Genomic DNA, 23919 nt, shown 5'->3' with positions numbered 1-23919 from the left:
CTTCAGGTGTGAAAGACTGTATCTTTCTATCCCATTTATTGATTGGATGTTTTATCATGATTATATGTCCTCTTGGGTTGTGATACTTAATCTTAAAATGACTGATGCAAACCTGGGCTTAAACCTGAGCCATATATTGAGGTTTATATTGTTCCATCTTTCCCCCTTGATACTTGAAATTATTCCCTTCCTATTTCTCTGTATTTTTTCTTCTTATTTTCATCTGTGGCTAAGATCATGTTCCTTTTTTGAACAAAAGTTTCTTTGCTTTTTACCCTCCCAGTTTGTTCTACATTGTTTTACTCTAGACCCAATGTATGTAACAGCTTCTCTCCCAGGGTGGCAGCCTTTCTACCTGCGTAACCACTTCCATCGTCCTTCATAACCTTGACTAGAAGGAGCCTGTTGGCCTCCTCACACCTCTTTCCACCTGGAACATTCCTTCCCCTCACTCCGCCCTTGCAGTGAGGACAGGCTGGCTGGTTTGTAAGACACCGTTGCAGCACCACCGCCCTGAAGTCACTAATGCATTTCAGAAATTTGCTGTGGTTCAGCTGCTTTACCCCTATCCTCCCAGACTTTCTATGTATGTTCTCACCTCTGGGCGTATTATTTCCTATACTTGAAATAGTTTTCTTTCATTTTGGTTTTGTAAAGCTTACTCCACCGTTTCTTTAAAGCTCTGACCAAATGTGCATTTTTCCCAAAATATTCTAACCTTTTTTCAGGCTTGGTACTTTGGCTTCCTTTTTCCTTACCCATCACTCATTTAGCTATTATATTTGTTTTTGTATTGAAAAGTGTCCCTATCACATTGTATCCCCAGGGGAGAAAATGTCTCAAAAGTTAGAGGACTAGGGCAGCCCGGGTGGTTCAGTGGTTTAGCGCAGCCTTCAGCCCAGGGCCTGACCCTGGGATCCGGGACCGAGTCCTGCATCCAGCTCCCTGATAGGAGCCTGCTTCTCCCTCTGCCTGTGTCTCTGCCTCTCCCTCTGTTTCTCATGAATAAAAAAAAAAAGATTGCTTTTTATCTCCTTTGTGATAACTTTTCTTACATTGTATAATCTGGAATGTGGAAACTTAAAATGGTGACTGATGATTTTAAGCCTAGTTCTCTCTCAGATTGTAAGCACAAGAAAAGAAAGACCATGTTTTTTATTTATCTGATGTTCTGCGAATGCTTAAAATGAAGTAAATTAAACCTATTTTTTATGTTAATGCCACTGTTAATCAAATAGGATCAACATATGTGTAAGTGTTTTGGAAGACATAAGCCTTCTAGCTACTCTTGAGCCCTCACAGCTAAGATTTTATATGTCTTGCATTTCATCAGGTATACAAGTTATTTTACAGATCTTGTACTACATCCAGGGAAACCCAGTGGCTGATTTTCACTGTGTTGCTTCTTTGAGCCTGGCTTGGTGGCTGTCAGTCTGGGTCCAGTCTAGAAACAGGACCACATAGTGACTATAACGAAGTTTAATATAAAAAGATTTTAAGCTGACGAAATAAGATCTGAGCGTGCTCTATGGTACCCCAGAGTTGGGGGAGCGTACCCAAGGGAGAGGTACTTGGGTACCTCTTGGGAGTAGGAGAGCCAAAGATTCGGGCTTCGGCCTCCCTGAAGACGGGGTAGCTGCAGCCCACTGGCTGGCCGAGTTTACTGGTTTGCATAGACCAGGGTTGGTCATCGTCACTAGGCAAGTGGGAAGCCACCCTCCAAGGTTTAGGAAAGCTGCAGCCAGTTACTGGGTGTGTGAGCACGCGGACAGGAAGGGATCTCGGTGTGGCCAGGACTCGGAACACGAGGTGTTGGGGACGCCTGGTGGCTCAGCGGTTGAGCATCTGCCTTCGGCCCAGGGCGTGACCCTGGGGTCCCGGGATCGAGTCCTGCATCGGATTGGGCTCCCCCCGCAGGGAGCCTGCTTCTCCCTCTGCCTGTGTCTCTGCTTGTGTGTGTGTCTCTCGAGTAAAATCTCCAACAGAAACGTGAGGTGCTGGTGCTGGCAGGGTTGAAGGGTGATCACCAGCCTGGTCCAGGTCTCTGAGTGCCAAGGAGAACCCCACATGTTCTGAGCTAGTCTGAGATTGTGACTGAGGAAGAGCATCACCAGATGTCTTCATACCCAGCTTGTCTACTGATGGCGCAGCTGCCAGCAAACAGCGGGAGAGCCCCTTCGGCATGAATCTGGAGTGGAGAGGTGCTGAATTGATAAGATTCTAGAAAGGTTCTGGTGGGAGAGAACATCATATGGAAAAATCTAAGATGCCCCATCTGTCCGCCTCTGCCGTCCGTTTTGCAGGGTCTTCTGTAGCCTTCGAATCAGGAACTGGGCATAAAGGTGTAAGGTGGCAGAGAGACCAGGTCATCCAGAACACAGGCCAGATGAGAACTTGGGCCCCGGAGAGAGTCCGTTATGCTAGAGCCAGTGCGCGGGGCGGGGCGGGGCGAGGGAGAGCCTCAAGCAGGATCCGCGCTGAGCTTGAAGCTGCCGGCCGGGTCTCCCGACCCTGAGGTCGCCACCTGAGCCCAAACCTCAGTGGGTGCTTCACCGACTGCGCTGCCTGCCCGCGAGCCCCTAAACGTCTAATGAGTTTGAGAACTTGCTAAGCTGGGTCCGAACTGGAGCTCCGGGACGCCTGCAAGGATCCTGGGATTATAGGAATTCTGCTCCATCAGGTCAGAGAGGAATCCCAGACGTTCCCTCCGTTATTTTTCATCAAGGTAGCCACGTCGCTTTTGTAGGAATGTTTCTGGAAATGAGTTTCCTGCAACTGGAATGCATTGTTTTATACCATATTCTTGCTTCAATTAAAGCGCTTTTCGCTGTTCTGTGTTTTCTTCATATTGCTCTTAATTTTGCCCCCCAAGACAATCTCGCGTGCACATTTCAGCCTTCCAAGTATTGAAAGCAAGGGTAATGCTCTATCTTTCAGACTGTTTCTAATTTCTAAAATATTTCTTTAGACAAAGGTTTGTTTCTTATTGTCTCACTTTTTTGGATGTTCTCTAAATATTTTGTTGATTAAGAGCCTACAATTGACCAATAATCCAGAGCCCTACTTCATGGCGAAGCCTAGAGTATATGCTTTACTTTTTTTATTTTTAAAAAACTGAATTATAACCGCTTCATGTGTACATAATGATTTGATATTTGTGTATGTTGTGAATTGGTCACAATAAGTCTAACACCCATCCACTTTTTCTTCTTTTTTTTTTATGAGTTTTAAGTCCAGTATGGTTAACGTACAGTGTTACATTAGTTTTTGGTGTACAATATAGTGATTGAACAGTTCCATCACTTGGTGCTTATCAGGACAAGTGCACCCCTTCATCCCCATCACCTATTTCACGCACCCCCCCCCACCTCCCCTCTGAGAACCATCAGTTTGTTCTCTACAGTGGAGAGTAGAGTCTGTTTCTTGACTTGTCTTTTTCTCACTTTGTTTTTTCTTCTTGCCTCTTTTGTCTAAAATTTTTTAAAGCTTTGTTGAAGTATAATTGACAAAATTGTAAGATATTTAAAGTGTACACTGTGGGATCCCTGGGTGGCGCAGCGGTTTGGCGCCTGCCTTTGGCCCAGGGCGCGATCCTGGAGATCCGGGATCGAATCCCACGTCGGGCTCCCGGTGCATGGAGCCTGCTTCTCCCTCTGCCTGTGTCTCTGCCTCTCTCTCACTGTGTGCCTATCATGAATAAATAAAAAAAAAAATTAAAAAAAAAAGTGTACACTGTGATGACTTGCTATACATGCACATTGTGAGGAGTGCCCTCCTCCATCTAGTTAATCCATCCACCATCTCATATTTATCTTTTTTCCTTTGGGCGGGTTTCTATTGTGGCACCAACATGTAAGATGCAAAGAGTAGAATGGCGACTCTACATTTGATTCTTTTGTTTTAATTTTTTATTTTATTTTTATTTTATTTTTTAACATTTATTTATTTATTCAGTCATGATAGACATAGAGAGAGAGGCAGAGACACAGGCAGAGGAAGAAGCAGGCTCCCTGAGGGTAGAGCCGGATGCGGGACTCGATCCCAGGACCCGGGGATCACGACCTGGACCAAAGGCAGATGCTCAACCACTGAGCCCCCCCAGGCGCCCTTCTGCATTCGATTCCTTAATAATTTACTGCTCCACCCAGCTAGCATTTATTTGGCTCCTGGATGTGCTGGGTGTGTGTGGACGGAGGAGGGCGGAATAATGGGGTGAGAGAGGTGACGAAGACTAAGAAGCGTTCTTCCATGAGGACTCAAGAGTGGAGGGAGACAAGTGGACACACGCTGTAACCAGCAAGTATTGTTTCACAGAAAGATGGAGAAAGTGCTGTAACGGCACAGAAGATGGAGCAGCTAAGTGGCCTGGAGAAGGCCTGGAATGACTTCACTCAGGAGAGAAATGGAGTTGATCTAGAAAAAGGAACAGGTTTGCCATCAAAGCAATTGGGTGCGAGGGTGCTGTAGGCAGAGGGTGACGCGCAGAGCCCAGAGTGGAGAATGGTGCGACTTGGGGTTCCCGGGCCAGGGCGGTCGTGTGTGTCACACTGTAGCGGGGGGAACCGCACCGCGAAACTGGGCCTTGCCTGAGTCGTCTTGGTTTTCCCGCCCATTTGTTGTTACAGCTACTGTGTGGTTTGAGGAGGAAGAGGTAACGTTATGCACGGCCGCGAGACTCGGCGGCTCTGGCTGCTCGTGTGGGGGCATCTGGGGGGACGTGCCAGCGGGGGACGCACATGTGCTGCTCCCCTGGACTGCCCTATTCTATCCTGCAGACTCCTGCAAGACACGTCTGCGATGGGCCTGTCCTCAGAATTTCCGGGCTTCCCACCTCAGGGTCAGTATGAGGCCTCGGCCGCAGCCCAGGGATCCTAGGTGGGTGCGATGCTTGTCCCTTCACCCCCAAACCAGAATCCAGCCCGTGCCCTCGCTGTTCTCCAACAACCACAGATCCGCCTCCGGCCCCAGGCTTTGACCTGTGTCCCTCATTGGCAACCCTTTCCTCAGATAACCGGTGAGGAAACCGTTTCCTCCGGTGTCTGCGCAAACGTCCCTTTATCAGGAAGGCCTAACCCCCACCAGTCCCCACCTGGCTTTACTCCTACTTTATTTTTCTTCAAGTTGAGAGCAGAGACTTTTTTTTTTTTTTAATTCACTCTTTTCTTCCCAACAACTAGAATTGTGCCTAGCATTAATTTGGAGTGAAACATAAATATGTGTTCTCTGAATGAATGAGGCGGAGAAAGCGGCCTGGGGGTCCATCTAAGACCCTTGAAAATCCAGCTAAGAATTCTGGATTTCATCCTGTAGGCAAAAGGAAGGGAACCGATGTTTCCAGTGCAGTCTACAGGGAATGTTAATCTTTTGTGTTAGTCCCTATATTAGTTGGTGGTTGTGGTCAAATTGAACTTTTTTCCAAATACTAAAACCAACCTTTTGCCTTCTTTCCAGTAGGTACTAGTCCTTAAAACCTGGTACCATGGCAAAGATGCATTGTGTTAGCAATGTCGTTAGGTAGTAAAATTAGAATGCAGGCTTTATTTAGTTTTTGTTCAGAGACACAGAGCTACTTTTACTGAGGCTCCTGTGGTGTTTTAGTGTAAAGTTCTCAGAATGTAAGTTTTATTTTTTATAATATTTGGAGGGCTGTTGACTTGTGTTAGCTCGCAGTAGTAGATGCTGTGTGATTTATTGAATAATTTACTTGGGTTTCTAGACAAGCGTATAAGATGGAAAGAGAAATGAGCATAAAGTATTCTGGAAGGGAATTCAGAAGCTCTGGTGATAGAGGAGAGTATTGTGCAGAACTTGGCTCACCCAGGGGTTAAAAGCAACGTGATGATGCCCGACAAACTAATGGTTCAGCACCCCTCGTATCATTTAAATCTTTAATATTTTGAGAGAGACTTAGGGGAAATATGAAGAATTTTATTCATAAACAGATTTGCTTATTTCATTATTGCAAGTTAGAACAGAATCAGTATGTATTAAAAATGAGCAAATTAGGGATCCCTGGGTGGCGCAGCGGTTTGGTGCCTGCCTTTGGCCCAGGGCGCGATCCTGGAGACTCGGTATCGAATCCCACGTCGGGCTCCCTGCATGGAGCCTGCTTTTTCCTCTGCCTGTGTCTCTGCCTCTCTCTCTCTCTGTGACTATCATGAATAAATAAAATCTTTAAAAAAAATGAGCAAATTGTAGCAAAGTTTTTCCAAATTTCTGTATTCTTGGCCTTTAGTGTGTGAGCATGTAGTTTTCTGAGATTTCTTAGGACAGTTTCAAATTTAAAGATCATGGGCAGCCCTGGTGGCTCAGCGGTTTAGTGCCGCCTTCAGCCCAGGGTGTGATCCTGGGGTCCCAGGGTCCCCGGGTCCTGGGATCGAGTCCCGTGTCGGGCTCCCTGCATGGGGCCTGCTCTTCCCTCTGCCTGTGCCTCTGCCTCTCTCTGTGTGTCTGTATCTCTCATGAATAAATAAAATCTTTAAAAAAAAAAATTTAAAGAGCATTTCCTTCCCCCTGCCCCCACTGCAGCCCTTACTAGCTGGGGGACTTGGGCAAATTGCAGCTCTAAGATCAATTTATAAAGCAGAGATAATGGTACCTGCCTCACACGGTGTTAAACGAGATAATACTCATGAAAAGCTTGCTTAGCACAGTGCCTCGCACGTATTGAGTATTCGGCGTCAGATGTCGCCAGTAAATACAAGTATTTCAGAATTTCAGCTGATCATAATTGCTCTGTAGCCGCCTGTTTTGTAGAAATAGGGCTGTTGGTAAGGACTGCTTAAAACCTTTTTCTCACTAGAGGGCACTATCTTCTTTGAAAATAACAAAATTAAGACACTGATTGGTTTATTGCCCCTAATCTGGCTACCCCCCCCCCCCCCCCCAGTCTGGTTTTGAGCTCAACCCCTGCCATTCATTCTCCAGTTACAACTCTTCAAGACTGTGCAGGAGTAGGTTAAGACAGGGTCTTTCTCCCTCTTCCTTCCCACTATAAGGTATAATTTTTTTTTTTTTTTTTTTTTTTTTTAGGAGTGAGAAGCATCCTTCTCCATTCTGTAAACTGGATCTATCTTTAGATGTAAGACTTTATGATTAAGACCCTGACTCTCTTCAGCAGACTTGAGCCCCAGGATTCCTGTTGGAGCACCGTCGACGTGCGTCGTTCCAGGTCTCTGGCTCACCAGCCACCCTAGAATTGCGTAACAGGGGAGTGTGTGAGCCTCGGCACATGCTTTGGCCTTTGGCCATTGTAAAGGGTCGTCACAAGACATAGGCTTGCCCGTCGTGCACTGATCATCCTGCAGCCTCTTCCCCACTCAGAGGGTTAAAGCACGTTCATCTGGTTGCCTGAGCCAGTGACCACAGCTTCCCCAATGTCTCTTCATTTTAAGTCAGGGAGAAACGAAGCGGGAAGGGACGACAAAGTGTAATACAAAGTTTGGTAACATCACTATTTGGAACTAACAGATGCTGCCTAGGGTAGGCCTTTCATGGATTAGTAGAAATTTCGGATTGCTACCTGGAGCCTGTGCACACGAAGTGACTTTGCAGGGGGGCGATATGACATCCACATCCTAGCCTGCATGTGACTTAGTTCCTCCCTCGTTTTCATCTGTATACAGTGGGATATCAATGTGAAGGGGCTCCACTTGGCAATGGCAACAAAAAGGAGCCCCCAAACATGAAGGGGTGAGTCAGGTATAGAGATAAGGGACAAGAAAGAAGGGACGATCTTTCAGGATGACTGGAATGCTAGGGATTTCTCTAATGCCCACTGGGAATAGTGCTGGGGAAGCTCCCCGTTGAGCCACCTTTGTACAGTTCTGACGTATAAAACTAGGAGCTGGAGTCCTTATAGCCCAGTTTTAGGTACTAGAAATGCTTAGATTTCGTAGCATATATTCTTCACAGTATTCTCTGTGACCCATAGTGTCAGATTCAAATAAAAAAGTCCAAATTTAGCAGTACCTGCATAACGGGGGCTTCTCGGGCTGTTGGAAGGCCTCACTGGTCAAGAATGACCCAAACCTGAGCTTTGGTTCAATAATTCTAACAGTGTCTCACCCAAGGGCCACACATTCTTTCCTCAACTGAAAAGGGCAAGTTGAAATAAGGGATAAAATCAGACACAACGATGGAGTTTCCTGAAAGCTATAGACTCACTTAAAACTGAGCAACCAGTAGTTCTGCAAGATCTAAACAATCTAGTAGAAATAATTATCCTTTTAATGAATAAGGATCTACCCTTCTTGAAGAAGAAACCAATAAATGGTGACTTTTTTTTTTTTTTTTTTAAGAAAGGGAGAGATGTTTCTTTTTAGTTTTTAGGTGTTTTCTTTCTTTTTTTATTTTTTTTTAATTTTTTTGAGACAGAGAGTAGGGGGAGAGGGAGAGAGAGAAGGAGAATCTTAAGCAGGCTCCATGCCCAGCACACCTGTGGTAGCCTCAATCTCACAACCCTGAGATCATGACCTGAGCTGAAATCAAGAGTCAGATGCTTAACTGACTGAGCCAACCTGGTGCCCCCAATAAATGGTAGTTAACGGATTCTTATCACATACCTTTCTAGACCATGGGGAGAAATAATTGTGCTCTAGAGCAGAAGTAGGCAAAGCTTGACTCACAGGTCAAACTTTAGCCTGCTGCTGGCCTTTGTACAGTCCACAAGCTAAGAATGTTTTGTTTTGTTTTGTTTTGTTTTACATTTTTAAATGATTGAATAAAATCTAAAAGAATATTTTATGACACAGAAGATAATACAATCTACATCAACATTACTAGACTAAGTACTCTTTGCAGTATTTCTAATTCACAGAAAAGCAAGTCAAATTAGAAAAAGAATTTGTGATAATCACAGCAGTATTTCTTCACAAAAATAAAATATAAAAATGAGGTTGAAGCTGCACTGTTTTGAGTGGCTTTGTTAGCCAAATAAGGAAAATTTATTTATTGATGGTGGGTTAATTAAATTGTAATTGATTACAACAACTGAAGGGATGTGTCCGGAGATAATAAGCTTTTTTTTTTTTTTTTAAGATTTTATTTATTTATTCATGAGAGACACAGAGAGAGAGGCAAAGACACAGGCAGAGGGAGAAGCAGGCTCCATGCAGGGAGCCCGATGTAGGGACTCGATCCTGGGTCTCCAGGGTCACATCCTGGGCCAAAGGCAGATGCTCAACCGCTGAGCCACCCAGGGATCCCAATAAACTTGTTTAAGATGATTAGCTTTTTTGGGGAGAATAGTTGACCAAAGAGTTGATGACTTTAGAAGCAATATCATTAGTAATAGTAAATTAAAAATCAGGGCAAATGAGGGGCACCTGGGCAGCTCAGTCGGTTAAGTGTCTGACTCTTGGTTTCTGCTCAGGTCATGAGCTCAGGGTCGTGAAATGGAGCCCGTGTTGGCTCCAGTGTGGGCGTGGAGCCTGCTGAAGATTCTCTCTTTCCCTCGTGCCCCCGCCCCCCATGCCCCCTCTTGGTTCTTGATGAGCACAAAAGATGTACATACTAACTTGCTTTTTATTCCAGAAGTCAGTGCTGTGTTTGAAGTGACAAAAGAATTAGCCTCTGTGCATAGTCTTCATGTATTACATAAAGGAGGACTTTTTCAGAGAATTAGAATAATCAGTCATGAAAGTTAAACATGAAGTGGAATCTGCTAAGATGTATTACAACTTCCCGTAATTGAAAGATGCATGAAGCAGGAAGAAAAAGCTTAATAGTACAAGTCTTGTGAAAATATAAGATGCCTGAAGCTTATTTTTGTTTATTATTCATTAGCAGGTGCTTTGCAGAAAGTATTTGGGTCTACGCATGTTGCTGGACTAGTAATGTTACTGGTGCCCTTCACTTGCTCTTGTGGACTTAACCTTCAGCAGTTCTGTGAATTTTTGTTAGAAATCGAAGCTAGGGCAGCCCGGGTGGCTCAGTGGTTTAGTGCTGCCTTCAGCCAGGGTCGTGATCCTGGGGTCCCAGGATCGAGTCCTACATTGGGCTCCCCGCATGGAACCTGCTTCTCCCTCTGCCTGTGTCTCTGTCCCTCTCTGTGTTCTCATGAATAAATAAATAAAATCTTAAAAAAAAAAAAAAAAGAGAAATCTAAATCTCTCTTGCTCCATCACACATGAGTTTGATGGCTCTGCAGTAGTAAAGTTTTCTTGCGATTTTTTTTTTTTTTTTTGCCTTAGGGCCAAAATTTTAATTTTTCTTAATGAGAAGAACCAGCCTCAAACATAATGGAGCACCAAATGGCTTTGGAAGTTAGCTTTTAAAGCAGATTTCATAGTGTTTCTTAATGAATTCCACCTAAAACTGCACGGTGAAACATCAGTTATGTGCACATCTTATACCGTGGTGAAGGCATTTTGATTAAGTCATGTTTGAGTGTTGTAATGTCAAACACTTCCTGTACTTTCAAATGTTAAAATAAGAAACAAGTTCTCAACTCCTACACACATTTTCAGGGGATGTATTTTGGAGCTCAAACTAAACTAGTTTCAGCAACTTACTTTCTTTCTTTCTTTCTTTCTTTCTTTCTTTCTTTCTTTCTTTCTTTCTTTCTTCTTTCTTTTTCTTTTTTTTTTTACGTCCTAGCAAATGCTAAAGAGATTTCCATATTTTAAAAAATCTATTCACCTTACTTTCAGTTGGAGGTAATAAATGTAATGACAAGCTAAAAAGGGCAAATATCAAGTGAAGACTCTAATGGAACTCCATAAATGCTTCTCAAATGATATATGCTCAACTAAAATAATATCCTTGTGGATTGGTATCAGTGTTTGTCAGTAACTATCTGTGTGAAAAGATGTTTTCAAAGATAAAATATGTAAAATTTCATATGGGTCAGCATTAATAGATGAACATGTATAATTTTTTTCGATGATACGGGGCATTAATTTTGAATCCCAATAAACAAAATGTTATCTCCCTCCAAAGAATCCAGTTTTCTTCATTGATTGATTTGATCATAAAAAATTGTACTCATTATATTTTGAATTTCAACAAAAAATTGTTTGAAATTTATTTTCTTTCTTGGCGTACAGGCACTTACATAATATCTTTGATTTTGCTTCTTGGACCACAAGGACTAAAATATTTACTATCTGGCCCCTTACAGAAGAGTTAGGAATGTTTCTGGAATATAGGTTGAGGAGTAACCCTCTAAGTGTGTATGGAATACCTATAGCCCTGTGGGACTCAGTTGCAGCCTAAGGCCTGGAGTGCCTGAGCCATTGTCCTGTTATTATACTTGATTGACCTAGTGTGTTGGCATTTTTCAAAATGTACCCATTCTGTGGTGTCTAAATGGGGTGTCTGCTCAGAGGGGGGCCCCCAAGTGCGGAGCGACAGTTGGGTGGAGGCCTGTGGTGCTGCAGTGAAAGGATTCACCTGAGGCAGTGCAAAGGGGATAGAAGTTTCCTGAATAAGGGAGCAGTGGGCAGGATGGCAGAGGAGAGGCTGTTTTCGAGGCAGTAGGTGGGGGCTGTTCTTAAAGGAGGAAGATGAGGAGGTATGGTGACATATGGAATCCCCCCTTTTCTGGTAACACTTCCGGGTTGTAAGAGGCCCATTGGTCAGTTCGGGCCTATGGATATTTTGGGATGGGTTGCCTGATGGGCCTGAGTGTGTTCCAGCCGGCTGGTCGCTGGGGGCCATTTCTACATTCCATCGCTCAAGCCTGTTTGCCTAAAAGCAGCCTCTACAGATTCTGTAAAAAATCTTATTATAATTAGTAGGACCATCTAGAAGGTTTTCTTCCTCCTGGGAGATGAGGATTGGCTCTATAATTATGGCTTCTTCTTAGAAATGTATCCTTTTGGAAGACACAGGTGAACCCTTCTTGTACTGGGTAATTGTGTGTAAGCACAGGGGCTGAGTAGCTGTTGAGACGCTCTTCCTTCCAGTTTTACATGTGACCCCTGGTGCCCTCAGTCCTTCCTGGTTTGAGTATAGTATCTGCTTTCCCTACGATCCCTCAGGTCACTCACTGTTCCCTTCCCTGTGTTTGCTGTGGTGTCTACATAGAAATACACATATGTCTGTAGTTTATGAATAGAAATATTATTAACAAGAACCAGTTCCCTGTATATTAATACTTTTCTACTTACTAAAATATAGAATATATTCTATTAATCCTTTCATATTATAACTACTTTATCCACCCTTTATATTACCTTTAATCCTTTGAGTATCATTGTGGACTTAGAGTATCATTGAACATTTTAGAGGTACGATATGTCCCAATTGGCCACGATATAACTTACTCGACACTCAAATTATCACAATCTGGCTTGTGAAAGTCTCCTTTGTGTTGACATTATTGAAAACATCATTGCTTTCTGGAAACAAAGGGATATTTCAGATCCCCCCCTTTTTTTTCCTGCCACGAGACATAGTTATAGCCTCCTTTCAAGGAATGAGGGGTTCTTGTTCCTCGTAGCAGAGAATTGTATTATAGACTAAGGTCTGGACTGATGAAGTTCTGGAATATAAGTGAGGTCTGGAGCCAACGATCAAGAAAGAATTTTTGAGACGTCTTCGGTGCAAAATGCTGGTTTTATTGAAGCCCAAGGACAGGACCCGTGGGCAGGAAGAGCTGCTGCCCTGGGCCTGTGAGGGGCGGCTGATTATACACCTGGGAGTTGGGAGGGGTTTGGGGATAGCGAACCCTCTGAGGAATTTTGGGAGCAAGGTTTCCAGGACCTTGAGGGGGCTGGTTATTATTGGGAAAAGGTCACTTATTACCGTCTAATAAAACCTGAGTCCTGAGACCCTTCAGATGTGTATCAGTGGGCCGTGTGCTTGGGGGGTGATCGCCAACATGTATCTTGGAAATTTCTAGAGGAATTTTTGTATGTTAAAGTAGACTCACAGGCTGCTGGGGGTTGGACTAGGATTGCCTCTTGCCCTTAGCAAAGTGTGAACATCGAGGCAGTTGAGTCCGCAGAGGAAGTTCCCTCTGCCTGTTTCAAGGACTTGTCACTGTGCTACCCAGGCTCATGCCTTGTCCTCAGCTGGCCCTGTTCCCCATCATGGACTCTAGGAAAGAAAAGAGTGGATGGAGGGCAAAACTCCAGCTGCTGCAGATGCTATGGGCTGTTTTCAGTAGTGACAGAACTTGGACTGTATACACCAATTTACACGAAGGTTTCTTACTAAGCTCATCATATTGCTAAGCCATACCTGTTTTGTTATGTTGTGTTTTTTAAAACTGTTCTGTGTACAATTTCATTGACTACTTCGATTGTCTTCTATTTAACAGCATTCTAGAAGGGTAGGACAGGGAGACTGATGACGGCTGGGCACATTGGTTACTAGTAGGTAATGGTTTTGGGGAAGAAGTATGATCGCATGGAATGTGAAGAGCATGTAAGAATGAATCATTTATTCACGCCTGCCTACTAAATGTCCCAGGTCTTACGCGAGGCTTGGGTGATGATGTCCCTGCTCTACGTGGTCTATAATCTGGCAGTGGAGGCATGGCTGTAACAAACAATTTTACAATTAACTGAAATGGGAACTTCAAATGAGACCCACAGAGTGTTCTGAGAATGCATTATAGGAGCACTTACCTAGTTCTGGGGGGGTTAGATTGGACAGAAGGGAGCAAGTAAATGGCACTTGGCAGGTGAGGGGTCAAGAACAGGGAACCACGCACGTTCAGATGGAGCTTGCTGTATTTAGGGGCATTATGGGCCCACAGAGACGGGAGATGAAACTGTAGCTATTAAAAGCTCGGTTTTAAAGAAATAATTTATACTTTTGCTTCCAAAGCCTTGTGAATTAAAAAAAAAAAGAAAATAAAAAGAAAAAAGAAAGTATCATAGGATCAAAGTTTACGGGCTGTGTTACAAAGGAAAAACACAGGCCCAAAATGGTACTGCTTCCGTTAAGGCCCTAACTCAGTAAACCAAGACCTAGTACCTAACTTAACTGTAGTTTCAACCCTCCACCCCCACCCCAGGAATATAACCTGTAACCAATCAATCACCATGGAATTACCTGGTCACTACTAGGAAATGTACTGATAGGCCCTTCAGCTCCCCGTAGGAGGGCAGCCCAGCCTAAACAATGTATTCCATGCTAATTCCTTCTTTTCTTATGCCCTCTCTCTGCCTTTAAAAACCTTTCTTTTGTTTACCTCAGTGGAGCTCTCCTCTCCATTTGCCAGATGGGGTGTCGCCCATTCATAAATTATTTAATGAAGCCAATTAGATCTTCAGATGGACTCGGTTGAATGTTTTTTAACACTCATCTAGCCTAAGAGTTAGAAAGACGCAGTTTATATTCCTTTCCTATAGGCACAATAAAGCTGAGCCTTTCTTTTCTAGGAAATTTTGATCACTTTAAAGTTGCTCCCTTCCACACCACACACTTCTGCTTTGCCCCATAGGATGAAAACTACCACTTTAAAAAAATAATAATAATCTATTGGTTCTGATTCTTCTACTAGAATGTAACCTGCATATGGGCAGGGAACTTTGGTCTTTTTCATTTACTTATATATCCCAAGCAACTAGAATGACGCTTGGCACGTATGGGGCATTAAGTTAATATTTTGGGGGGGAGAAAAAATTTTCCTCTGCCCTTCAAGATTATTCTGGCTGTTCTAAGAAGTAATGAGATAGATTAACAAGAGAAAATCAAACAAAAGTTGATAATTACACGCATACCTCCAGCAAGGATGGGAGAGACCCAGGAAAACTGAATAGCTCCCCATAATGACTGAAACCATTACCTTAAATACCATCTTCCGCTAAAGAAAAAAGAAGGTGTTGGTTGCGGGTGGGGAGTCAGCGATGGGAGGTTACCGGGAAAAACACGGTAAATAGAGTAAGATTGTTATGCAGATTAATTCTGTGGCCTTCTCCTTGATAAGAGTTTCTAAAGCCTGAGTCACCTCTGCCCTGCCTGGCCTAGCAAGGAGGAAACACCCTTACAAATGAGATTTGCCCTTACAAAGGCAAATCTCTTACAGAAAGGTAACTTCTCCTTGGTTTTCAGAGTTTCTCTCATTTCTGCTGTTTATGAAAAATAACCAGCTTAAAATAATCAATATGCCAACGAGGCATATCTTAGGCTGGCAAAATCTGCTCCCCTTAAGCTGTAACAAGAATTCTGGAGTTGGACTCAGCTGACTCTTGTTTATATAACCACTCAGTGGCCTTCCTGGAGTTCTCTTTCTCTGCTAATATTCTGTTAGATTGACACTATAAATTATATATGAAGCAACTTATTTTGCAGAAAAATAACTGGAATGTTGAATATCTTGAATCATTATGTCAACAGAATCTTGAAAAACTAGGAGTGTTGGGAAGCTAGCAATTTAATGCTTTCTTAAAATAACTACATCCTTAACCCAAGTGAGTAGAGCTAGACTGTCATACAGCCATTTAATCCAGCTTTAATTTTATACACACGAGGAAACTGATTTAGCAAGGTTAGTCCAAGATCAGACTGTCTCGTGGACTTGAACGAATAAAATATTTTCATTTTCTTAATTTTGCGAGTTCGAGCTCATTCCTAGTGTTGTCTAACCTAAGCTCCTAACCACATAACACCTTTTATGTTAGAGTTCTTTCTGAGAACATTCTGGAACGGATAATGGTGTAGGAGCAGGGAGGGTCTGTACTGAGCCTTTTTCCACTAAGACCTGGAATTTAAATATATGGCATTGATTTTGAAGATATAAAATACTCAAATTGTTTAGGTTTTATCTGTGGGGCTAGTAAGGTGATTCCCTCATCTTATCAGGGTGCCATAAAACAGCACATTTTCTCTGTTCGATTTTCCTTGTGCATCTGCTGACTGGAATGAATCATTACGTTGTAGTCTTTGAGGAAAGGGTCTGTGGCATCTAGGATTTTGGCCATCTCCGTAGTGTCTGGTCCATCCTCATGTATCTCATATCCAGTGGTCATCTGGAAGTTGCAAAGCTGATAAGAAACATTTGCATAATGAGAGCATTGACCTATCTTGTTACTGGTAGAGATTTCAAAGGAAGTAATCAGAAAGAATTGCCCAACACTGGCTTATCAGCCTTTCCCACCTGAATTATTATAGGAGGCAGATAACTTAGAGCTGGGGGAATCTGGGGAAATGTTCCTATTGGAACATGAAGCACTGCCTTTTCCACCTCATCGGCATGGCATACAAGATCCTGTAGGCCCCATTTATCCAAGGAAAACAGTATTTTTTTGTGACTGGATGTGTTCCAGCAAAATAAACTCCAGTCGTTTAATGAAGAGTTCTATCTTAATTACATTCAGTTTGCCCCTTTGTAGATTTTTTGAGAGAGAGAGAGAGGAGAGGGGCTGAGGGGAGGGAGAGAGAGAGGCTCCCAGGCCAACTCCTACCCAGCATAGAGCCTGACGCAGGGCAAGGTCTCACAGCAGAGAGACCATGACCTGATCTGAAGTCAAGAGTTGAACACCCAACTGACTGAGCTGCCCAGGCACCCCTGTTTGATAGATATTGCAATCAGCATCATTTAGCACTTTTGCCAGATTTATTGTTAGTATGCTCCTAGTGCTTGTGATGGAGAGAAACATTAAAAAAAAAAAATTCTGGCAGCAAACCTTAGTAAAAAATAAGGGCTAGAGAGGGTATAAATGTATTTGTCTTCGTTTGTGGTAAAAAATAAACTGCCCAGATGTATCCTGGTATAACAGAAAAAAACTTGATATTTTGTTTATGCAGGAGTTTAAAATGGGAGTTCTTGGTTGGCAGGTGGTTTTGTCTACACAGTGAACTGGGGACTTAGACTCCTTTCGTCTGGTGGCTGTGCCATCCCAGGGGGCATCTCTGCATCCGGCTGTGAAAGGCAGAGGGGCAAGGTGGGGGCTCACCCTCTTTTTTTTTAAGTCTTAGCTCGGAAATGGCATAGAGCACTTCTGCTCGTAGGTCATTGACTACAACTCAGTTATGTGGCTGCATCTAGCTGTTAAGGATGTTGGGACATAGAAATTATTCATGTGCCCCAGAAGGGGGTAATGGTTATTGATGAAGTTTTGGAATATAGGTGAGGTCTGGAGCCGACGACCAAGAAGTCCTAGAGACGGCTTTGGTGCAAAATGGTGGTTTTATTAAAGCAGGGGGACAGGACTGCCCCAGGGTCGGGGTGGGGTGGGGGGGATGGCTATATACCCAGGAGTTGGGGGAGGTGAGCAAAAGGAAGATTTCTTTCTTTCTTTCTTTCTTTCTTTCTTTCTTTCTTTCTTTCTTTCTTTTTTTTTTTTTAAGATTTTATTTATTTATTCATGAGACATTGGGGGGGGGGGCGGGAGGCAAAGAGGAAAAGGAAGATTTCAAAAGGATTTTCATATGCTAAGGAGGACCTACAAGATACTGGAGGCCTTGCCATTGTCAAGGTAAAGATTGCTTTTCCCTCTAGGCCCCAACATTAAGACAATTAGAAACTTCCTGAAGAATGTCACATGTATCCCACCTTGGGGGGGACGGGTCGTCTGTGGGATATCAGCTGTGCTTTTCCCTCAGCTAGCCCTGTTCCCCCATCAGTTATTTTTCAGGATTTTCCTTCTTTCCCTCTCTCTTCCTTCTTCCCTCCTCCTTCTTCTTTCCCCTCTTCTGCTCACCCTCCCTCTTTTCTTCCTTCCTTCCTTCATTTTTGCTCTTCTTTTTTACTTTTTATTTTAAGATAATCATAGACTTTAGACCTTGGAATTGCAGATACTCCGAGTGGCTTTATCCCAGCTTCTTCTTATATTAACGTCTTTATAACCATAGAACAATTTTCAAAATCTGGCGCAATACGAGTAACTAAACTACAGATCTTATTCAGATTTCACTTGTTTCTCCCCATAGTGTCATTTTTCTGTTCCAGGATCCAATCCCTTTAGTTGTCATGTTTCCTTAGTCTCTTGTAATTTGTGACAGTTCTTGTCTTTTCATTGCCTTTTATGACCTTGCCACTTTTGAAAGTGTTACTCAGTCTGGGTTTGTTTCATGTTTTGTCATGATTAGACTGAGAGTCCTGCCTTGTTGGAAGGCTCCAGAGACAGAGGTCATCTGCCCTCCGTACATCATAGCAGAGGTTGTGTGATGTCAGGATGTGTCACACGTGATGCTGACTCTATTCACTTGGCTAGGATGGCACTTTCCAGGATCCTGCACTTGGAACCCGCCCCCCTGACCTTTGTGTAATTATCAAATGTTTGAGAGCTACCTTTTAAGAATATACATGCTGTTTTCAGTGTTTTTGACCCATAATTTTAGTACTTTTGAGGGATCTTGCCTGCAGCAATTATTACTGTGGTATTCTAATGATGATTTCTATTTCTTACATAAAAAAAAATAGATTTTGGGGGATTCCTGGGTGGCTCAGCGATTTAGCGTCTGCCTTCAGCTCAGGGCGTGATCCTGGGGTCCCAGGGTCGAGTCCCACGTCAGGCTCCCTGCATGGAGCCTGCTTCTCTCTCTGCCTGTGTCCCTGCCTCTCTCTCTCTCTCTCTCTCATGAATAAATAACTACAATCTTAAAAAAAAAAAAACAGATTTTTGTCAGATATCTGATGGTTACTGATAGATATTAAAGATTCCCACTCTCTTCCCAGCACTTTGTATTTTGGGGATTAAAGCGACCATGGTTTAAATAATACTAAAAAATAATAGTAATATTAAATGTGGGAAGGTAGATTAGAAGATGATGAAGGGATTAAAAGAGAAAGATTAGGGGACCCCTGGGTGGCTCAGTAGTTTAGCACCGCCTTCAGCCCAGGGCGTGATCCTAGGGTCCTGGGATCGAGTCCCATATTGGGCTCCCTGCATGGGGCCTGCTTTTCCCTCGGCCTGTGTCTCTGCCTCTCTCTCTCTCTCTCTGTGTGACTCTCATGAATAAATAAATAAAATCTTAAGAAAAAAAGGTAACAGATAAGGATGTAGTACTTTGAATTATTGTGGAAGGTCATAGAGGGTTCATGAACTCAAGGGTCCTTATACTGTATTAAAATATAGGTATTATGTCTGAAACTAATGATATAATGTATGTTGGCTAATTTAAATTTTTTTTAAAAGCTAAAAAAAATATATAGATATTATAGCAAGTCTACTTGCATTTATTACAAAGGAGCCAGAGGGGGGGACTTGATGGGATGAACACTGGGTGTTGTACTATACGTTGGCAAATCGAACTCCGATAAATATATATATATATATATATATATATATATATACACACATACAAAAAATAAATACATAAATAATAATAGTAATAATAAAAAGGAGCCAGGCGAACATTAATTGGGCATTTACTGTGTACAGGCACTATGCTAAATGCCTTATTTATTTGATTTTTTAATGTATTTATTCATGAGAGACCCAAAGACAGAGAGAGACACAGGCAGAGGGAGAAGCAGGCTCCCTGTAGGGAAGCCCGATGTGGGACTCGAACCTGGGACCCCAGGATCATGCTCCGGCAGAAGGTGGTGCTAAACTGCTGGGCCACCTGGTCTGCCCAGCTAAATGCTTTATATATATTAACTAGTTCAATCCTGTCAGGCTTCTATGAAGGCAACTGCGTTAGTCCCATCGTATAATTAAAGAACTTGAAGCCCAGGGAGGGTGGATAGCTTGCCCCTGGTCACACAGCTAATAAGTGCAGAGTTAGGGTTCAAACCTCTGTGGTCTGGCTCCAGAATTTGCACATTAACCACTCGACTCTAACATGGTGCCCTGGTTGTACTCTGGACAGGACTGATGTTCATCTAGTTCGCGTTCATCTAGCGGCCACGCCAACTAGCTACTTCTGTTCTGACTACTCAGTGCTGTGCCCTATGGCGGTTGAATATTTTGGGGCCACTGGTGAATAACAAATGTTCGTATCTTCTAATTATGTTTCAATTGCGCAGTTATTCCATTTGACAGTGTAAGTGAACTTTAGGGAATATTTTCAGGTGTTTCTGTTTGGAGGTGCAGTAGCTTGAACATTCTGACATCCAAACCAAAGTGTTTGGCATGCATTTGTTAATTGTTCTTCCCAATTTTGTGGCATTAACCCATGTCTGTCTCTGGCCGCAAAGTAGAAGTAGTGTGGCTCTTGTTTAAAAGTGATAATTAGGGGCCCCTGGGTGGCTCAGGGGTTGAGCGTCTGCCTTCAGCCCAGGGTGTGACCCTGGAGACCCAGGATCGAGTCCCATGTCGGGCTCCCTGCTTCTCCCTCTGCCTGGTCTCTACCTCACTCTCTGTGTCTCTCACAAATAAATAAACTCTTAAAAAAGGTGGTTACATGTGTGATTAGGTGTGTTACGAAAATGGAGTGTTTGAAAAATGGGGTTACCAGTGTTCTACTCTCTATATGTGCCTGGCACTGACTTGGTGATTTGGCTACTTGCTTGTAGACTCTGGTTCAGTGAGCAGCCCCACCTACTTCCTTCCCAGCCTGCCAAGCATTTCTGGTCTAGTAGAAACTACTGGACTCCTGAGGGTGATGGGAATGGCTAGCTACCCCCTACTGAGTGGCCTTTGGGCTGCAACTCAGTTACATTCATATGTCTTAAAATTATTTTGATAATATTCCTTTCAGCTGTTTTTGCTTCAATTCATCTTGAACTATTTACACGTACATCAGAGACATGAAGTTTTCTGGCAGCAAATGGAAATGGGAAAATCTCTGGCAGAAAGTGAAAGAGCTGGACATTTGTTTGGCTCTGCCAGTGACTTACTGTGTTATTTTGGGAAAAATACTTAGCCTCTTTGGGCCCTGTTTTTTTTCTTTCTCTTTCTTTCTTTCTTTCTTTCTTTCTTTCTTTCTTTCTTTCTTTCTTTCTTTCTTTCTCTCTCTCTCTCTCTCTCTCTCTCTTTCTTTCTTTCTTTCTTTCTTTCTTTCTTTCTTTCTTCTCTCTCTCCTTCCTTCCTTCCTTCCTTCCTTCCTTCCTTCCTTCCTTCCTTCCTTCCTTCCTTCCTTCCTTTCTTTTTTTCTTTCTTTCTTTTTCTTTCTTTCTCGATGTATTTATTTATTTTAGAGAGAGTGCAAGCATGAGCAGGAAGGGCATAGGGAGAGGGGGAGAGAATCCCAAGCCGACTCCATGTGGAGCCTGACACAAGGCTTGATCCCATGACCCTGAGATTATAACTCTGAGATCACAACCTGAGTCAAAACCCAGAGTCTGACGTTTAACCAACTACACCACCCAGGGCCCGCCCTCTGTTTTCTTATCCACAAAGATCGAGAGGACCTCATCTGGCTGCAGCATGCTTTGATTTAGTGCTGAAGTGAGTTTTCATATAGTCTGGATGATGATTTGCTTGTCTTGCCATTTAAATAAATGCTAAATGTAGCTCCCAGATAATGCTGGTGACAGAGGATTACGTTTTCGTACTTCTGAGAAAGAAAAATGGCAAAATACAACATTGTGTAAAACTTGCATTGGAGATTCATATAGTACCATTAGCTGATAAGACCAAGGAAAAATAGCATGCTTTCATTCAGTCTTAGAGACCTTTCATTATAAAACATGTCCCATTTTCAGAAATGTTAAGGTGTGGAATTCATTCCAGTTAACAAATGCACAGGGAAAATCAAACAGGAAAAACATCGTATTTTATGGTACCCTGATAACAAGATGATGTCACTTTACTGGCCCCACAGATAAACAATTCAAATATTTTATGACCTCAAAATCAGTAACATTCATTGAAATTCCAGGTCTTGTTGAGAAAGGCTACACTGGTGTGACGCACTGCTGCATCTTAGACTTGATGAAATATGATAGGAAGGCCACAGTGTCAGCTCTTCCTCACTTCAGCATAGTGATAACCTGCATCTTTGTTGGCACCTGAGCTGCCCAACCCAGATAGGGTGTACATTTCTATCATTATGTTCAGGAACTGCTTATAGACAAGCCAGAGATGGGAAATAGAACGCAACTGACTAACCGTGCCTACCTCCTGAAGCTGTGTTGGGACTCAAAGACTCAGCTCAAAAAAATGATTCCAGAGAAGTCTCATCTCTGATGCAATCCCTGTCTTCTCTGTCCTCACAGGGCATCATGCATGCTTGTGTCATTACACAGCACAGTCTTTGGTAGTGGTTTCCTTTCCATATCTCCTACTAGAAGCTATTCAGGCCTCATGAGATTGCACAGGAGTAGCAGACAGTCTGGAGTATAGTTCGCATTCACCTATGTTCACTGAAGGAAGACAGATAAGAAGATAGAAAGCAGAAAAGGATGGATGACTACTTTATGGATTATAGGAGTGGCTTTTAGATGACTCAGGCCACCATTTGTCACCAAGAAATATGATGCAAGGGAATTTTGAATGAAGACTTAAATTTCAGGGAACATAATTCTTCAAGAAAGCACATGGAAAATCAGTCCATTGTTTAGCGGCAAGACCGATTTGGATGAAAATAGATTGTACTAAACTAAGCACCCACCATGAAACTCTGCAGAGAACCTGTGTCATGAAAAATCTTCTGATAGGCAGCACTTTGCTCTGATGCTAATATCAGCTGGGCAGTTACTGTACCTCCATGTCTTGGTTTCCTCATCCACAAAATGGCAAGACTCAGAGTACGTGATAGGATTGCTGTAAGCAATCAGTCACATATGTATGTGATTAGTACCATGCCTGGCATACAGTGGAGAAGGAAATCAGTATCAGTTGTTATTATCTGTGTATTCGTCATCAGTTGGCAAAGAGTTGAGGACCAACGGAAGTGTTTTATTGGTCTCTAATTTGGCAATTCTTTCTAGGGGTTTTTTTTTGTGTTTTTTTTTTTTTTTAAACCAAGGTTGTAGCTTCCTTATTTTGTTTCCTTAACTTTCAGCTCTATATAAGTACTCTGTTACTTAGGGGTTATCATTCTTCACTTCTCAGGGATCTCCTCATCAGCTAAAGCTACGCTTTCCCCCCTTTTTCATTTTCAGTGAATTGATTGCTTCTTTTTGCAAATGGACAACTCAGCATTTGAAATGCAAGAAGATTCTGCCCAGAATGCTTCATCTATGGGGAAGATGAACACCACCTACAGAATGGTAAGGTGGAAGTTTACTCCTTGAGATGAGCTCCCCCTAACCCTTTATGCAGAGCTCAGGGAAGGAACCCTTTTAGACCAGCTTTCCATAGGTGATTCTCTTTAGAAAGGTAGCATCTCCTGCTCTGAGCATTTCTTGATTTGCTTTCTGTCTCATAAACTCTTAGCTCATGTATTTGTAATGTGAAACCAAGAAATAGTAACAAAAAAATATGTGGACCTGTCATGCTAGTTATGTTACTTTCCCCGTGCTTATTACCTATACATGGAAGTGCTTATGTACATTCTGGAACTAAGAAGTTCTTAGAATATAGTCTTTATAACTTCTTTAATTTTCAGGTGAAGAGGTTGGTAAATAGGGACTAATTAGCTGCACTGGAATGCATTTTATAATCAAACTGAACTGGCTACATCATTTTCTAGTAATTTATTCTGTGCTTCAGCGTTTCATAGGTTCATTTTTTTCCTTATTTATTTGGGTGTCAGTGAAGTGTATGGGATATGTTTGTGTGTATGTTTGTATTTATTTATACTCATATTTACACAGTATTATCTTACTGAGTATATTTATTCGACAAATGCATTTTTTAAGTAAAAGAAAATATAAGCCAAATTGAGAAAGGAGGCCATATTTTTAACGCATCAAGAATAGAAAATAATGGCTTCATAATTTCTCTTAGGAGAAGAAGAGGCAGTGGTCACTGATGCGCATTTTCCTGGTGTGTCTCTTGGCGTGCACCGTCACTACAGCAGTAGGAGTGCTGATACTTTCCTTGGTTTATCTTCAGAACTCTCAGCCACATTCACAAGTCCATCTAGAACTCCAAGCTGGGCCTCTGCAAACAACGGTTCCCCTGGTGCAAAAGGCTGTTGATCCAAAATTCCAGTTTCTTAATCATTTGCCTAAATCCAAGGTATGAA

General features: G+C 42.7%; 1 protein-coding gene across 1 annotated transcript in view; it reads left to right on the top strand.

Annotated features, from left to right (window-relative positions):
- Positions 1-4005: 4005 nt before the first annotated feature.
- Positions 4006-23919, top strand: part of LOC140631518 (uncharacterized) — a 107249-nt gene continuing 87335 nt past the window's right edge. Inside the window, exons 1-5 of the mRNA XM_072822859.1 lie at positions 4006-4429; positions 4626-4875; positions 7033-7171; positions 22892-22999; positions 23679-23912. Coding sequence (XP_072678960.1) covers positions 22916-22999; positions 23679-23912 — 318 coding nt within the window. The 5' untranslated portion in view covers positions 4006-4429; positions 4626-4875; positions 7033-7171; positions 22892-22915. The remainder of the gene's footprint in view (positions 4430-4625; positions 4876-7032; positions 7172-22891; positions 23000-23678; positions 23913-23919) is intronic.

Source organism: Canis lupus, chromosome 1, assembly GCF_048164855.1.
Source record: "Canis lupus baileyi chromosome 1, mCanLup2.hap1, whole genome shotgun sequence".
In the NCBI taxonomy this organism is placed as follows: domain Eukaryota; kingdom Metazoa; phylum Chordata; class Mammalia; order Carnivora; family Canidae; genus Canis; species Canis lupus.
This window is presented reverse-complemented; position numbering and strand designations above follow the sequence as displayed.